This window comes from Ceratotherium simum, chromosome 29 (assembly GCF_057802395.1).
Source record: "Ceratotherium simum simum isolate JZ-2026a chromosome 29, ASM5780239v1, whole genome shotgun sequence".
NCBI lineage: Eukaryota > Metazoa > Chordata > Mammalia > Perissodactyla > Rhinocerotidae > Ceratotherium > Ceratotherium simum.
The window spans coordinates 34152972-34172171 of NC_141928.1; the positions used below are offsets into that span (position 1 = coordinate 34152972).

At 37.5% G+C, this 19200-nt stretch overlaps 1 protein-coding gene across 4 annotated transcripts in view; it reads right to left on the bottom strand.

The window, feature by feature from the left end:
- The window catches only part of INVS (inversin), a 153355-nt gene that overhangs the window by 51800 nt on the left and 82355 nt on the right, over positions 1-19200 (bottom strand). For all 4 annotated transcript variants that reach the window (XM_087419402.1, XM_087419401.1, XM_087419404.1 and 1 more), the window contains exons 8-12: positions 18103-18274; positions 12883-13038; positions 12229-12458; positions 8030-8136; positions 607-819 (exon numbers count right to left, since the gene is read on the bottom strand). In XM_087419402.1, coding sequence (XP_087275528.1) covers positions 607-819; positions 8030-8136; positions 12229-12458; positions 12883-13038; positions 18103-18274 — 878 coding nt within the window. The remainder of the gene's footprint in view (positions 1-606; positions 820-8029; positions 8137-12228; positions 12459-12882; positions 13039-18102; positions 18275-19200) is intronic.

Below are 19200 nucleotides of genomic sequence, written 5' to 3' on the forward strand. Positions count from 1 at the left end.
TCCAAAAAAGTGTGAGGTCCTTGAAGCAAGGACTTTGCTTTGAGTCACCATTTTCTCCATAGGTTCTAGCACAGGGTTTTGTATGTATAGCAAGAATTCAATCAATATTTCTTGAATAAATTATTTTATTCAGCACAGATTTGTTAAGGAATAGGTGGGGGAGAGCAAGTTATTTATAAGTTGGTTGCTTTAATCAAACTGAAACTAGACATAGATTAGTCTAGTGGAAGTAGGCTAGATATTGGCGTGTTTCCTTTGGAAAGGCAGGAAAGGTGAGGAGACTAGCTATCTCTTTGTACCTCACTGTAGGCAGCACTCCACCCCCAACTCCTAGCTGTAGGTGGGTGGGGAGTGGTTTATCCCTGAGCTGGAACCCCAGGGACCAACCTAGAAGAAGAGCCACCAAGTAGAGATTAGGTCTTCACCCTTCATGGCGGCCCCAGTCCTCCGAAGGAGTGGTGAGCAGAAGCAGGAAGGTGATGTGGGTACAGGGATCAAAATTATTTCAGATTCTCTCCTGGTTCCCTCTCCCGCCACTCCCACCACCCCGCCCCCTCCACCCTGATTCTGAGTTGTGAGAACACAGTCTCTATAGATCAAACTTACTTGGCAGCAGCATCTTTTCTCAACTGTTCATGCTTCATGAGGAGATTCTTCCGGTCTCGGAAAGCTTTTCTGACCTTGTACCCTTTGTAGACGGCCTGGATCTTGAAGGCAGCGATGTCTTGTATAGCAGCGATGGACAGGGCACCGTGCTCCAGCATGAACTGGATCACTTCATGGCGCTCACCAAGCAAAGCGTAGTCCAGGGGAGTGTACCTGAAGCAGGAAGATTTTTTTTTTAAGTGTTGGAATGTAATTCAAGGCACAGTTAAACTGACAATAATATGCAGCAGGAGGAAACTTCATTCTAAGATGTGGAATATTCCTCATGTGAAGCTATCTTCTCTACTCCAGGGCTGTTCCTTTATTCTCTGAAGGGCACAAAACAAGGGTGAAGCTGGAATCAGAAGCTTTGTGTTGCTGACCGTGCCAATTCCTGAGTTTTGTTCGCTGGCTCACAAACTGGGGGCTATAAGGATACATGATCACTTTTCTTCTTTCCCATGTGCCAAAAAATTCCCTGCTTCTATCTGAAAAAGTATTACAAATAATATTCTGTGAGATTCGTAAGTTTGAGCCCATGATTAGTGATAGTTAATGCTTGTGAAATAACAAATATACCTCCAAATGGAGAGATTTAGTATATGATAACGATGGCCCTTTAAGTCACTGCAGAAAGGATGAATTATTAAATAGTGTTGGGACAACTTGGTTGCCATCTGGGAAAAAAAGATCCTTACATCACATTTTACACCAAAATGAATTCTGAATGAAGCAAAGATCTAAGTATAAAACAAGAAACTATGAAAGTACTAGAAGAAACCCTGGAAGATTAAAAAAATATTAGAGTGGGAAGTCTTTTCTAAGAAAAATGATACAAAACTCAGAAACCACGAGATTGATAAATCCAACTACATGAAAATAACAAAATTTTGCAGGGCAAAAAACAAAGATAGTTCCCAAAACAGGAAATACTGATGATACCGGCTTAAGACAAGGTTGACATAAGGGAAGCCATGTTGTAGAAAAGAAACCCTATTGTAACTTTGAATGACCTCTGACTAACTAACCCAGCTGGATATGCACCCCCCAGGAGATCTAACTGCTCTGTAGATTTTACGACCCCTGCTTGTGCATGTACCTCCCAGCTGCGATAAGATGATAACTTTGTTCTTTTGAGTTCCTCAGAAACGTGATGACCCCCAAACAGAGAGTCTACGCTGATAGCATCATCAATGAAAACTGAGAGATCTGGTGTGGCACTCCCAGTCTGTAACACCAGAAGGTCAACATCTCTAACCCCCTCCCCTATAACCCATTGGCCTATATAACTACTGTAAGATTTTGTACCCCTTAAGATGGTTCTTTCAGACATAAGTCGGCCATCTTCCCCCTTGCTAGCAAGCTGTAATAAAAAGTCCTTTCTTTCCTACCACCTTGCCTCTTAACTATTGGCATGTCTTGCGGCGGGCAGACAAACCCCTTTTTGGGCGGTAACACTAATGGCTCCTAAACATATAAAAATATGTTCAACCTCACTCACTTAAGAGAAATATAAATTAAGATTAACATGAGAGCACTTCAATCTAATGATCAGATTAGCAAAAATCAGAAAGTTTAATAACACACTGTGCTGGCAAGGATGGAGGAAGACAGGCTCTCTCATACACTACTTTAACCTTTAGGGAGAACAATTTACCAATATCTATCAAAATTATTCATGCATCTTTCCACTGACATAGCCATTTCATGAATAGGCATTTATCCTACAGATCTGCTCTCACGTGTGAAATGCTTTATGTACAAGACTAGTTTGAAATAGTAAAAGAATGGAAACAACCTCAATATCCATCAACAGAAGCCTGGTTAAATAAAGCACAGGCCATCCATGCAACGAAGTCATCTGTATAATGCAGCCATTGCTACGGTGTATGAATAAATAAGGAACAATCTCCAGGATGTCTTGTTAAATGAGGAAAAGAAAAAATTAAGAAACAGAACAGTATTATGGAGTGCTCCATTTGTATGAAAAAGAATATATCCCTGTATGCTTGACTATGTAAAATATATCTCCAGAAATTTCCCAAGAAACTGGTAACTGTGATGACTCTGGGAGGAAACTGGTTGTCTCAGAGGCAGGGGTAGGAGGGACATTCTGTTTCAGTGAATGCCCTTTCCTGCCCTTTATGTACTGTGTACATACAGCACCTTTTTGACAAATATATTATTTCGAAAGGATGGGTATTATAGTCATATAGCTATATATTTGAATCTCAACTGGCTACTTCCTAGATGTGTGATATTAGGCAAATTCCAAATCAATAAACACACAAAAGAAAGTAACAGTCATCTATACTCCCACCCTCAGAATTAACCACTGTTAATATCTTGGCAGATATGCTTTCCTTTTTTAAAGAAAAATAATTACTTTGTAAAAATGACATATATTTTAAGAATTCAAACAATGCAAAAGGTACAAAAATTGAAGTAAAAAACCCCCAAATTCTCCCATCCAACAATGATAATGATGACTATAACTTCTTAAACACCTTACTCGATGTTTCTAAGCCACAGCTTTCCTCATTACAGCCTTGACAAGAGGAGAAAATGAAACAATAAATGTAAAAAAGAGAGCACTGTGCCTGGCACATAGGGAGCAGTTAGTAAACATCAGCTGTTGCGGTTGTTATGACAGGACATGCATGGCAGCACGGTTGGGATACCACAGCGGGTTATCATAAATATGACTTCCAAGGACCCAAACCAGTATTTATGAGTACCCGATGACCTCCTCTGATCCACTTCCTCTCAGGGTGACTGTTACAATCCATTGCAAGCAGAGGTGTTAGCAGAAATAATCAGCTGATCTATGAGGTGCAAAAAATGATGATTATATGGATGCATGATTAGACACAGAAAATCATCCAATGATTATAGAAAAGAAATTATGTCTCTTCAAAACTTACCTAACAATCACAATAATATATAGAAGGAAGAGATTTTCAGTATAAGCAAAGGGTGGTTTGGTCACTTCAGTGAGGAAACTCTGAGTTCAGAAGGAAGCCCAAAAATGCTAAAATTAAGAAACCCCCATTAAGACAGCTTGATTTGCCACTACTGTTCAGGGACCAGAAGGCCATAAAGTAGAGGTGCCTATATACACTTTAAAACATTATTTAGGGCCAGCCCCGGTTGCCTAGTGGTTAAGTTCAGCACACTCCGCTGCAGCGGCCCAGGTTCAGTTCCCAGGCGCAGACCTACACCGCTCTGTTAGCAGCCATGCTGTGCTGGCGGCCCACATACTAAACAATAGAGGAAGATTGGCATGGATGTTAGCTCAGGGCAAATCTTCCTCAGCAACAACAACAAAAAAACCGAAAAGACCCCACATTATTTATAAGCGGATAGCATTTTGTAAATTCAGAAGAACTTTAAAAAATTTCACTACATATCCTAAAATGCCTTTCATGACTGTACTTTCCCCCATGGAAAAAATTATCAGTCATAGAACCCCATAATAGTAGAACTAAATTGAACTTGAGAGGTCATTTAGTTCAACACCTTCATTTTATAAGTGAATAAAAAGACCCAGAAAGATTAAGCAACTTGCTGAAGGTTATGTAACTAGTTACCTGCAGAATCTAGACTAGAACTAAGACTGCATGACTCCCTGTTCAGTAATCCTTCCACAACACATCTATCGATTATTGAATATAAGTCTCTTAAGAATGAAACCGCTTCTAAAATCAACATGCAAATAACCTATGTATTTCGTAAGCTTGATCACTTTTTCTGTAATTATTAATATGTAGTGTCTTTCATATAGTATACAAGCAGGATTATCAAAATCTGGCTTATGAAAGTAAAGCCCTAACTATGCCTTTACTTACAAATATGACAAAATAAAATAACACGTAGTATAATGTACCCTAAAGAATGCTGAACTGGGGTCAGCAGGTCTGTGTGACCCTGGGCGATCTTTTCACTTCTCTGAGCTTCTCTTTCCTCGTCTGTAAAAGGTGAAAGGAAGGAGGGAAAAACTAGATTTCTCAGGCCTTTGTCAATGGAAAATTACATTCAAATATTTTAACTATTTTTATTACGAAAAAATTGTATTTTTATTATGACAAACGTCAAGCATAAACAAAAGTAAAGAGAATAGCATAATAATCCTTAATACACTCATTACTCAAATTTAATATTTAGCAAGATTTTTGCCACATTTGCTTCATCCAACCCCTTCCTTTTTATTTTTGCTAAAGAATTTTAAAGCAAATCCCAGAATTCCTATCATTTGATCTCTCTGCATTTCAGTATTCATCTGTAAATAATATAGACATAACCACAATGTTATTATTGTACTAACAATAACAAACAGGAATTTATTAGTAAGATCTAGCGCCTACTGTAAACACAAATTTCCCCAGTTTTCTCAAAAATGTACTTTTTACAATTGGTTTATTCAAATTAGGATTCTCAGTCAATTTTTGACTCAGGGAGATACAATCCAAATAGATAGCAAGGTTTTAAGACTGAAGTCTATATCTAGTGGTCAAGCCACTGACCATATTGTGATTATTACTACGGAATCTTTCTTCACCCCAAATTCAATTTAGAAACATTCAAGTGCTGTGCATATTCCCATCAATGTCCGAGTGTGGCTGTCAGATAGTTATTGACTGAAAGCCAGCAGTAGTTGGCAAAAATTATGTCTCTACAGTGCACATCAAGTGGTTAGTGTCAGTGCATGAGAAGTAAAAATTAGTGCTACATTGATGGTAACCAGTCGAGAAACAATGTAGATAAAGCCAAGAGATAAGCTACAATTGGACTTGCCACGCGGGAATGGTCTGACGGGATGAGGAGAATGCCTGACCTGGCATGTCAATAAACATAAACGGCAGTGCCAGGTTCTGACACTCGTACATCAAAGTGCATTGCTGATGAAACATTAAAGGAGCCTGGGATATCGTCACTGTCTCTTTTCATCTATAGACTGGCAGGTCCAGTGAGGAGGATTTTTCCTTTGGTCTTTCGGTCTGTAATTAACATATGTTTACTCCAGGAGGCAGTAAGCACCTTAATTCATGTGGTTACTTACATCTGAAATTCAAGGCTTAGCATATAAATGGGAATTGAATACCAAAAAAAATTTTTTTTAGTATTTCCTTAAAAAATAGCAGTCAGGCAGCAAATACTGTTATAGAATAAATTCTTTATACAAATAAATCATCAATAAATCTTAGAATTCTTAATCTTTTCCCTTTTGTCTTTTTAGGGCTTCAAAGGGAGAAATCTTCAGCTCTCTCACATATCTGCTTTAATGTCAAAACCTCAGCCTTGAGGATTCCCCTTGGCTTTTCAGCTTCCTTAAATGTCCAAACTCTTAAATCTTCAAGTCTTTTCTGTTTTGCAGTTGTCATTTGACTATAATAGAGAGAGTGAGTTCTTTATAATAATCACTTTCAAAGTAAGACAGTAGTCTGCATGGTCTAATTCTGCATGTGCTCTAAGAATTCCAGAGTTTCTAATGCAGGTATAAGCAGGGCAATGCTACTGGGAGCCTGAAAACAGTGACTCAACAATGCAACAATCATTTACTGAGCATCTACTTCATGAAAAGCACTGTGAGTCATACAGAGATGACTGTAATCTTCAGGATTACGAACAGAAAAGAACAGAAAAGACAGATTACATAACATTATAAGAGAACGTGAAATGTGCTAAGTGCTATAAAAATTCACAGTACAAGGGAGATAGTTTGGGATACATGACTGTGGGATCAGAACAATCCTCTTATATGAGATTGCATTTGAATGGAAGAACGATATGATTAACAATTATATTACAAATATGATTTAGTAAGGCTACTTTGGAAGCAGATGAATTGAATGAAGGAAGATCAAAGGAAGGAAAACAGTGAGGAAGCATTGTGATAGTCCCAGAAAGAGTCACAGAGGGCCAGATTTAGACAATGGTGCTGGTAATGAGGAGGAGACGACATTGTGAACCAAGGAGAGATACTGAGTCTAAAATACAGATTTGGAACTCACTGACTGCTGAAGTCCCAGTGGAGGTCAGATGGACAAAGGGGATAGGCTGAGGGAAGAGGTCCAGTCCTTGAAGAATGTTTATACTTAAAAAATAAAAAAAAAATGGAAGAAGAGACAAAAGAAATGGCGAAGGAGCAGACACAGCTGGAAGAGAACCAGGAAAATATGCTGTCACAGAAGCTTAGAGAAGAGTCTGAATAAGGTAAAGAAGAGGAGTCAACAGAACCAGTTGATGCAGAAAGGCCAATGAGAGTGGACACAGAGGACAACATATGATTTATCAGTTAGGAACTTGTCAGTGACCATTCAGACACAGATTTCAGTGTAACATGAGAATGGTAGCCAGACTGCAAAGGCTTGCATGGTGAGCATGAGGAAATGGAGGCAGTGAAGACAGTCTGAGAGAAGGAAGACTTTACAGGCAGAGAAGACAAACTTCAGAAAAAAGAGAATTGGCAAATAATAGATGGAGGATATAACTAATGGGGAAAGGTTCTGAAAGAAGTGGGAGAGATGAAGGGGTTGGCCGCAGAAAGGAGGAGCACGTTTCCTCTGAAACAGTTGGCCTAGAGAAAGTCCCTCCTTCTCTACAAAGTTTCCCATCTCCTGACAGAAAGAAAGACCTGGTAGTGGCTAAGAGGGTGGGGATGGTGTCACAGCAGGGGAAATTTTAGTTAGAACATCCATGAACAATGAAAACCTGAGCGTAGACCTGGGCTGGAGGGAGCTCAGGAGTGGAAGTCTGATCACAAACTTAAAGTTACCTACAAATTACTAGAATCTTCCTAGATCCAAGACCACCAAGAATCTCTCCTCCTTAGAGTTCACACTGTGTGAACTCCTTTTTAGTGGGCCTGGGTCCTTGGGCAATAACCCCAGCCTAACTGTAAGGATCTCCTATTATTCAAGAAATCTGTATTTAGACTAAAATCGCAAACTTTCATCTTAGCTTCTCCTTATTTTTTCATGCTACATGGTGGCACCTCTATCCAGTAACTGATAATATCCTCTTCATCAAGAGAAACTTCTTGAATATATAACACATCTACTGACCTAACTGAATTCCTAGTTCTGGTCAATCAAGACTCTCCTGACCTTATGCTAGCCACAAGCCAGAAGAAGGCCTAAATTTTCTCATCTATAAAATGTGAGCTTGCCCCAGGTGACATCACAAGTTCTGAATAGCTTTAACATCCCATGATCCTAAATCAACATTGCATGGAATTTTTGCTCTTTTCTTCTGGTTCAGGATTTCTTAGTGTAGTATTTCCTTATATTTATTATTTCTGAACCAGTAAACAAACTTGAGGTTTTTAATATAGCAGAAAGGATGTGAGATGAATAATAATACACTCTTTTCATCAATAGCTTACCTCTCTTCATTGTTTTCCATCTGATTTGGGAAAGCAGCAAAGTCTAGTAGTAATTTAATGGCATCAAGATATCCATTGTTACAGGACCAGTGCAAAGCTGTTCTTCCCTACAAGCATGAACAAAAATTAATGGAGTAGGTATTTTGGGACACATAGTTATTTATGCTAACTCAAAAATATAAACAATTCTCCCAAATTACTTAATTACAAAAAGGGAAAATATTAAGTATACGGTAGAGAAAGTGGATGGTAACTTAACCAAATGATCAAAATTAATACTATGTTAAGGGGCATCATATATCTCCAGAGGTGACACCCTGAGAAGAATTAAATATCACTTGTATAATAGTCCAACCAAAAATGTAAAACTGGAATCTTATTATGGGAAATGATAAGACAAATCCAAATTGAGTGAAATTCTATAAAATAAATGGTCTGTATTCTTAAAAAATTTCAATGTCATGAAAGATAAGGAAGGTATGAAGCATTGCTAGAGATAAAGAGGGATATTTCATAGTGTTGAAGGAGTCAAAGAGGAAGATATCACAATCTTAAATCTGTATGCACCTGATAACACAGTTTCTAAATATAACGGGCAAAAATTGACAAGATTAAAAAGGGAGATAGTCAAATCCATAATCACAGTGGAAGATTTTTAACTTATCTTTTACCATAGTTGATAGAACAAACAGATGAGAGAGCAGTAAAGATATAGAAGACACGAACAATACAATGTAAAAATTTGACCTAAGTGATATTTATAAAACATTGCATCCAACAATGACAAAATTAGCACTCTTTTCTTTTTTTTTTTGTTTTTTAAAGATTTTATTTATTTATTTTTTTCCCTCCAAAGCCCCAGTAGATTGTTGTACGTCATAGTTGCACATCCTTCTAGTTGCTGTATGTGGGACGCGGCCTCAGCATGGCCGGAGAAGCAGTGCGTCGGTGCGCGCCCGGGATCCGAACCCAGGCCGCCAGCAGCGGAGCGCGCGCACTTAACCGCTAAGCCACGGGGCCGGCCCAGCACTCTTTTCAAGTGTACATAGAATATTTATCAAAATCAACCATATTCTGGACCATCAAGAAAGCCTCAAAAGATTTTGAAAGATTAAAATAATTCAGAGTATGTTTTCTGAACACAGTAAAATTTAAGCTACAAATCAGCGTGGTAAACATAATAAGGCACTCCCTGCAAAGATGTCTACATCCTAATCTCTGGAATCTGTAACTGGGTTATCTTGTATGGAAAGGGGGAATTAAGGTTGTAGATGGAATTAAGGTTGCTAATCAGCTGACCTTGAGATGGGGAGATTATCCTGGATTATCTGAGTAGGCCCAAAGTAATCACCAGTGTCCTTGTAAGCAAAAAAGGGAGGCAGGAGGGTGAGTGTCAGAGTGATGGAGTGTGAGAAAGACTCAATCAGTCATTGCTAGCTTTGAAGATGGAGGAATGCGGCAGCATCTGGAAGCCAGAAAAGTCAAGGAAACAGATTCTCCTCTAGAGCCTCTAAAAGGAAGGCAGTCCTGCTAACACCTTGATTTTTAGTCCAGTGAGACCCATTTTAGACTTCTGACATCCGGAACACTAAGATAATAAATCTGTGTTGGTCTAAGCCACTAAGTTTGTGGTAATTTGTTACAGCAGCCATGGGAAATGAATACAATCAATAACAAAAAGATAATAAGAAAATGCCCAACTGCCTGGAAATTAAACAACACATTTCTAAATAATCTATGGGTCAAATAATAAATCAAAATAGAAATTAGAAAATGTTTGAGCTGAACGATAGTGATGGTACGATTTATCCAAATTTGTAGGATACAGCTAAAGCAGTGATTAGAAGAAGCATGCTTAAATACATATATTGATAAAGAATATTTAAAAAATAAATGATTTAAACTTTCATCAAAAGAATCTTTTAAAAAAGTGTAAATCAAACCTGATGAAAGTGGATGGCTGGAAATAATAAGGATAACAGTAAACATCAATGAAATAGTAAAAAATAAACCTTAAAATATAGAAAATCAACAAAGACAGAAGTAAGTCCTTTGAAAAGATGAATAAGCAAGATGGAAAATTTTTAAAAAAGAAAAGGGACAACACACATGACCAATATATGGAATAAATAGGAGGAAATCACTACAGGTCCTACAGACATAAAAAAGATAAGAGAATATATGACCAACTTTATGCAAATACATTTGACATTTTTAATAAAATGGATAAATTTCTCAAAAAATGCAACTTACCAAAGCTGAAAGGCAAATAATTAGAAAACCTGAATAGTTTTGTAATTATTAATGGAACTGAATTAGTTATTAAACAACTTGGGCACAAACAAAGCCCCTAGACCAGATGACTTCACCAGGGAATTCTTCCAAACATTTAAGGAAGAAGTAATACCAATCTTACACAAATTCTTTAGGAGAATAAGAAAGGAGGGATTACTCCCTAACTCCTTTTATAAGGAGAGTGTAACCTTGCTACCAAAACCTGACAAGTACAATGCAAGAAAGGAAAATTATAGGTCAATCTCTCTCATGAACATAGATGCAAAAATCTCAAAATCAAATAAAATCCATCTCTATATATATCATAAGTGGGGCTTACTTCAGGAATAAAAGGCTGGTTTAACATCTGAAAAAACAATGTCATCAATCACTGGAATTTGCCATATTAACGGAAAAGAGGAGAATAATAATATGGTCTTGTTGATAGGTGCAGAAATAGTATGTGACAAAAATTAAACAGCTACTTGTGATTTTAAAAAACTTTTAGTAACTAGAAATATACAGGAACCTAGAGCAAACATATTCAACGCTGAAATATTTAAAGCTTTCCCCTTGAGAAGCCAGAATGAGTTAAGGATGTCAACTATTACCAATTCTATTCAGCATTGTATTGGAGGTCCTAGCCAGTTCAGTCAGGCAAGACAAAAAATTAAAAGGCATAAGGATTGGAAAAGAAAAAAATAAAAATGTTATTATTCACAGATAGTATGATTGTTTATGGGGATAATCCAAAAACAATACACATGAAAACTAATAGAGCTAGAAAGTAGCTTAATATAATACTTATGTAAGAGACTGGCAACTTGTAAAAAAAATGTAAAAGGTACTACAAATTATAAAAGATGCATTTCTGATAGTTACATAATAATATAATAATATAGTTACGAAGACCACATTTTACATATTTTTCATTATGTTACTTTTACATATAGTAAAAACCTTGATAAATGTTTATTGAATGAATTAACAGGGAATATATTTTCTGACTTGTAAAACACAATTAATATGCTAGTATTTTTAAAGAGATAAAGTAACTAAACCAGCAAAAAAAGTTAATAATGGCTAAATGGAGAGAAATCAATACATTACCACATAGCCAAGGGAAGCACAGATTAACCCACATGTTTTAGAAATCAGTTCGACAGTATATATCAGAGCCTAACCATACTATTCATTACTTTGATTTAGTAATCTCACTTAGGGAAAATTATTTTAAAGGAATAACCCAAAAGAAAATAAAAGTCAAATGCACAAAGATGATTAGTGCAACATGATCTATAATAATGAAAAAGTGTCCAGCAATAGGAAGTTACTTATTTAATTCTAAAATTTGGGTTACAGGCATAGTTTGGACTCTAACTCCCCCCACCACCCCTGCCTCTGTTGTCACCTTAGAGTAATTATTTAAGCTCCATGAGCTTCAATTTCCTCTTCTGTAAAGTGGAAACAATAATAGTAACTACTTTATAGAGTTGAAGTGAGGACTGAATGAGTTATTAGGCATAGAGCTCTTAGAACTTTGGAATATTAAGCATCCATGATTATGAAAAAGATTATATACCAAATGAGAAAATATTGGTAATAATTTTAAGTGAACAAAACAAAATGTGGTTTGTGAAATCATATCATATATATACACATATATTCATATACATACATATATATGACGTATATATATTTTATAAAAGTTATAAAATTATTCCCATTTTATTATGACAAATTATATATGGATATAAAGACAAGGACTAGAAGAGAACATAGACAAATAAAAATCATTTTAATTAACAGATTTGTGAGTGAACTCTTCTTTTGGTAAATTGTTGTTTTACTTAATTTTAGCTACAAAGAAGAAATACTCTAAGCACTTTGGAGCAAACAACACAGAAAAGACCCAGGATTTCTACCTCCTTGTCTTGGATGTTCGGGTCTGCATTGTTTTCCATGAGCACTGCCATGCAGTTGATATAGCCCCCATACGCAGCACACTGCAAAGGTGTCCTTCCTGCATAATCTTGCACATTTGGATTGATCTTATTTTCTATCAATATCTGGCAAACATCAGCATTTCCTCCCAGTGCTGCCCAATGTAGAAGAGAATGTCCATCTTGGTCAACTAGATCTACCCTTGCTCCACCTGAAAAAGCAAAAATATAATGAAAATGTCTAATACTGTATAGTGAGCATTCATCAAAGAATAGAAGTTTAAAAAATATAACACCAGTCCCTTATATGCTTTACTCTTAGCAAAAGGCTTCCACATATATTATCTACTTCAAATTTTTACAATAAGCCTGTAGGTTGATCAGGATAGGAATCATTTCCCTTTTACATAAAATGAAACTGAGGATCAGACAAGTGAAGTGACTTTTCCAAAATCAAACAACTACCAACAGGTAGATCTTGAGTGGCCCTCAAGTCTCCTGATGTCAAGTGGGGCGCTCTTCCCACCATCCTTCCACCTGGGTGGCTCTCTGAGACATAAAGCTGTATTTCAATGGTGAATGCAAGAATTCCTACCTTTTGAGAGTGACTTATTAGGAGCACTCTTGGTAACTAACCTTTAATAAGTGTCTGAATCACATCTTTGTGTCCCATCTCACAGGCTCGGAAAAGTGGAGTATGTTTCATGACATCAGTAGCATCCACTTGAGCATTATTTTCCAACAATAACTTCACGGTGCTGACATGGCCAGAAAGGGCAGCAGCATGTAAAGCTAAAAAGGCAGTGAAAGAAAGTGAAGAACTCTTTAACAGCAACTTTATCTTATTATTATTCTAACTACGTATCTTTTCCTCTTTTGATTTCCTCATCATTTTGGCGAAATGCAATTTAATCTTAAGGATTCTCTATTTTATTTTTGACTTTTATAGATTTCTATCTTCCTTTCTATTTATATGTATTATTCACACTTTTTCCCTTTCTTTCTACCTTTCTCATCTCATTGTTTTCTTCCTTTCCATCCTGTTGGTCTGAAATGGCCTCCTCTTCTCACTTACCAGCTAATTTTCCTCTTTCTCAGAGAGCAAGAGAATAAATAATAACAAAGAGAAATGATTTAAATGATGCAGGCAATTCTGCCCACCAACCCACTCAACAAGCATAAGCCCCTGAGGGGTCGTATGCTGTGATCCGTCAATCTACTGTTCCTTCAGTGGGTTACACGTGCTATTCCTGTGGTTGGTCTGTGTACCCACGTGGTACCGAGAGTACACATATCTTATTACACTGAGTGCATTTTTCATACAACATGGCTCCAAATGCAAGCCAGCTGTTTCCTCAGGGCCCAATTTAAGAAACAGCAATTCGTTTGAACATTGGAGAAAAACCTGAGATGGAATGTGGTCTCCTCTGTGGTGCTGTCCTCAGGGGTTTGAAAGAGTAATTCTGACTATATGTGTGTTTCATGTTATGCTGACCCTGCCTATGTTACTCCATTCTAGTGCTTGACTTATGTCATCATTCGTAGGTTTGACTTTGCCAGGATAACAGCCGAGGCCTGGGCCAGTTCTTTCTAAGTATTACGGATCTATAATGCCTAGAACAGTGTTTCATCAAGTGTGCTCCATGGACCAAGCCTGGGATGCCTAGAAAAATGCAGATTACTGGGGATTTGTTGAGAACCTAGCATGGGCTAGGTTCTAATGTAATACAGAGAATTCAGCAGGAAACAAAATAGATACGGTTATATTCTAGTAGGGGAAACAAACAAACAGAACAACCGAATCAATAAATAAGAAACTATTAGGCAGTGGTGGACAGTATAATTAAAGCAATAAAAGGTATTTTGACATGTAAAGTGACTGGGGGACTCCTTTTGATTGGAGGTTAGGGAAAGCTTTGCTAAGAAGCTGACATTTGAATTGAGACCTGAATCATAAAAAAGAGACAGCAACGTAGAGATCTGGAGAGACAGTCGTTTGGGCAAAGGGAACAGTTCATACAAGGACAGGCATGAATCTGTGTGTTTAAGGAAGGCAAGGAAGCTGCAGCACATGAGTGAGAGAGAGGTAAGTCACAAAGGCAGAAAAGGCCAGATCATGTAGGGTCATCCAGGTCAGAGTGATGGCAGACACTGAAGGGCTTTAAGTAGGTGAGTGATAGGATCTGATTTATGCTATAAACAGATCTCGCTAGCTGTTCCGAGGAGAATGCACTATAGTAGATGGGAATGCAAGCAGCGAGACGAGTTAACACCCTTGCAGTAGACTGGGTGAAAAATGATGGTGGTTGAACTAAGGTGGCAGGATTGGAGATGGAGAAGCAGAAAGGTTTAGAATATGTTCTGGAGGTGGAGTCAACAGGACTTGCTGACAGGATTTGAAATAGAATCTCTGCCTGTATAGTCTGGGAATCTGCATTTAAACAAACACCCCTAGTAATTCTTATGTATACGTGAGTGTGAGAGCCCTGACCTAAATGGCTAAATGTTAGTCTGGCCTAGACAAGATTCAGACAGGTGTGAGAGACTTCAAATATCAGAAGGGCTGCCATGTGGAAGAAAGCATAGAGCGGAATATTCAGCTTGACAGATTTTGGCTCAATACAAGGAAGAACATTCCAGCAGTTAGGTGAAGATGGAAGCAGCGCATTCCCTGTATTGGAGCTGTTCAACCAGAGGTTGAAGGACCACTGGCGAGAATGTTATAAGGCGGATTAAAGCACATATATCTGTGATAGTTCAGGGATTTTCACATTTTAAAAGCATAAGAATGCTTTTTTCCTCCCAGATGAAATTTTATAAAACACCCAACACATAACAGGTAAGAGCTGAGTGGTTCTGACTAAAGCAGGGGTGGAGCGTTTCCCACTGAAGTATCCACCCCCTCAGCAACACCTGGGGTATCTGCAGGTCGAGAACCTGTTGTTCTGAAGGACGTGGTTTAAAAAACCTTGGACTAGATTTAATTTCAAGGTACTTTCTTTTCTTTTTTTTTTTAATTTTTTAATTTTTTAATTTTTTTTTTTCCCCCAAAGCCCCAGTAGGTAGTTGTATGTCATAGTTGCACAGCCTTCTAGTTGCTGTATGTGGGACGCGGCCTCAGCACGGCCGGAGAGCCGGTGCATCGGTGCGCGCCCGGATCCAAACCCGGGCCGCCAGCAGCGGAGCGCGCGCACTTAACCGCTAAGCCACGGGGCTGGCCCTCAAGGTACTTTCTAATTCTGAAATTTTACAGTTCTGTGATGTGGCATCAGCAGGCAATACATACTCTTCAGATAAATATCAATGTCAAACAAAAAAAAAAGGCAAAATTTCACTGAAGCAAAAGGTAGAATTAATGATCTTATTAAAGGAAATCCCATTTGTGACTATTTGCATTTACTATAAAATAACCTTAAACTCAACTATTGTTGCTCCCTCTTTGAAAAAAGTGCCACAAGTTTACATAGGAGCTCTAAAAAAGAATGTTTTTCAATTTAATTTTGTTACAGAAAATTTCAAACATAGTCAAAAGTAAAGACAATAGTCCAGTGAACTCAATATAGCCATCACCCAGCTTCCATAATTATCAATACATGGCTAATCTTGTTTCATCTAACCACCATCCAGTCCCCCCACTTCTGATTGTTTTGAAGAAAATTCTAGAGTCATATTCTTTCGTCTGTAAATATTTTAGTAAGAATGTCTGCAAGACAAGGATTCTTTTTTAAAATACAAGCACTGTATCTGTGAGTCAGGGTCCAGTCAGGAGACAGAAACCAGCCAGATACTTTAACAGAGCGAATTCAATGTAAGGAATTATCAGCTATGTATTGAAGAACTGAAAAACAAAAAGGGAACACTAAGAATCACAGAGGTAGTAAAAGCCAGGACTGAAGTAACAAAAAGAAGAGGATGGCATTATTACAAGTTAAAGCTTAGAAGAAGAGCCCTGTGGGGCTGCCACCTCTGAGCAGGGACTCTCTTGGCTGGTGCTCTCTCTGAGGAGGGTGCTCTGAGGCTGGTTCTGCGAGTGCCGGAACAACTGCAAAGTGAAGTTAACTGTTGCCACTGGAACGAACCATCACTGCTGTGTTGAAGATTTACTAGGGTGATGCTGACAGCAACAGGAAACAAAAGCAAGAAAAGTAATAAGCAAATAGAAAGATGTAATCCCTTGTTCCTCTTCCAGCTTTCCAGTGGCCCTCTACTGCCCCCTAAGGGCTGATTCTAACATGGCACCTGTTGGCAAAGGGAGGTGTGGTCTGCAGAGCCCCAGCTCCAGCACTGTGAAGGAAGGGTAGTTCCATTATCATACCTAAAAAATATTAACAAAAATTCTATAATATCAAGTATCCAGATAGTATTCATATTTTCATGATGGCTTTATAATTTTCTTATAGTTGATTTATTTGAATCAAGATCCAAATAATGTCCACATATTGCTGTTGATAAGAACTCTTTTTTAAAGGGAAGAAAAAAACTACCCTGTAGAGAGATGACGGACAGGAACTCACTGTCATAGAAGAGAATGTCAGGAAGGCATCTCTAATATATAATAAAATCCTCTTAGGGGAAAGAGCCCAGAGAATTAATGAATCTGAAGAGAATTTATGTCTGAACTCCAACCATTGTGCACATTAGAAAGACACTTTTGGTCAAAGGATGTAAATATTTTCATGCACACTTTATTAAAATACACGAAAAAGTTAAACTAAAAGCAAGGCTAGCGATAAAGTGAAAGACTGCTTACTAATGGAGATCTGGCAAAAAATTAAATGTTCAGACCGTTTAAAAACTAAGTGTCCTGTGTGTCTACACTCTACCCCTTAAGAAACTGAAGTTCTACTGTGAGGCTTTGACAAAGCAATACTTTTGAGAGTTAAAGCCTTTACCAAAATTGGTATTATCTAAAAACTCTTTCAAAAAAGTAATTTAGAAGGCGTGGGGGTCCAGGTATGGGGGAGAATTATTAGGTGTAGCAGCTCCCCTCCCCCTCTCCCCCGCCCAGTGCTGCATCAATAGTTTGGTGGCCCAGAAAGATCTTATCCAGGACAACAGGTAGGTGCAAATGGTTCTGGTATGTTTCCACAAATAAGAAAACATAACGTTGAGAAGCCCATAGCTGAGTTTTTATTGTTCAGTGTACTGTGCTGTTGCGTGATTTTCTTTCTCTTTCTGACTTGCAGTAAGGATACAGTACACAAGGAAGAGCCCTCCAAGTTGACAGTGAGTGCTAAAGACCTTGTACCTCTCTTGTTAACCAACACATAGACAAAGGGCTGTCTTATATGAGAAAGAGATGAAAAGAAGCATCTAGGAAGAGCTTTTGATGCAAAGCTGACTGGAAGCTTTGAAGCTTCTGAAGTCATGGGAGGTTATCTCTAAAATGGGCAATTCAGGATGAGGTAAAGCTATTCAAATCTGAGAAAAGAATATATTAAATGAGACTGGTGAGAACATACTTAGATGTGTGCATTCCTTAAAATATAATTCTAAATTTTTGAAAATATAATTAACTACTACTAAATAGGCATAGTTTTAAGATACAGGTTTATGTTTTTCTATATAAACGATCAGAAGAGCTCCCATAATCATGTCTAAGGAGCAACCAGGGTTTTAAACCAAAAGCTACCATTCACCTGGTAGAAACATATGCTAATTTTAGCCATAATACCTGGAGGAAATAAAGCCTTTGGAGTGACAGCCTGACAACCTAAATTTAAAAAGTAAAGATGAAAGTCAAACGATATTAGATTAGGAACAATGATTTCAAGGTACTATTTTACAAGTTTTTTAGGACCATCTACACCTTGGAGCCTGAATGAAAGCAAACGGAAGATGTCTACCAGTTCTCACCTGTGCCTCCATATTTGTCTGCCATGTTAATATCAATGTCAGATTTTAAACTCAGCATAGTCCTAAGGACATCATCACTGCCTTTCCCAGAAGCCCACATAAAGGATGTTCTTCCTTCGAGGTCTGAATCATCTTTCACTGAAGGATGTTTTAAAAACACCTTAACTGTTTCCTGTAAGAAAGTTCATTTAAAAATTTGAGACAAGAGTAGCATTTTTTTTATAACAAAGTCACTGTTATATGTGACTTCCTACGAAGCAAAGTATTTTTTCTCTGCCTTTGAATCAAGTGAAATTATCTTTTTATGAATAAGAAAACTACAATTTCCATCGAAAGCAACAATCCTCTGTCCTTATATGTTAGTTTTGGTTTCCATAGCACGTCAGGAAAATAACCCAACTCTCTCATTTGACATCCTCATAATTGAGAACAATCATCTTCAATCAAGTTTGAAAACTTTATAGGTCACTGTTAGGGAGATAAAGTGATAGTTAAAAGACTCAGAAGTATTCAGTGCTATGACCAATATTAAAATACAGGTTTTCTTGGACATTTTACATGGAGAGACCCATATATTCAGGCATGCCTACAGAGAAGATTAATGCATTCTCTCACTGTGTGTTTTGTTACTATAATTTTAAAAAATAGTTAATGCATTTATTGAAGAATGATGGGTCGTTACTGAGAAATGCAGTGTTCAATTCATTTAAACAAATATTTATTCAGCAATTCCTATATTCAAGGTTCTTCCTCTATGGAATTATACAAAAATTAGGACCTTTGATAATTATAACAGTGCTTGACAATTTTAATGGGCGTTAATATTCACAGCATTTAAAATTGCCTCTTTCCTCAAAATGCACATGCTTACAAACTTTTAGGAAGATCATAGAAACTTTTGCTTGAATGGAAGTAAATAGTTTGAGGAAAAAAATTTCTGGAGGCTGTGAGTTGGCCAAAAATGTATAAAATGTTGATGCTCAATATTTTAGAGCAAGAGGAAATTCAAGGGCTCATCTAATCCAGCCCCTTATTTTACAGATGAAGAAATTTAGGTTCAAGGTCGTACAAACATTGGTGGCAGACAAAAGAATAGAA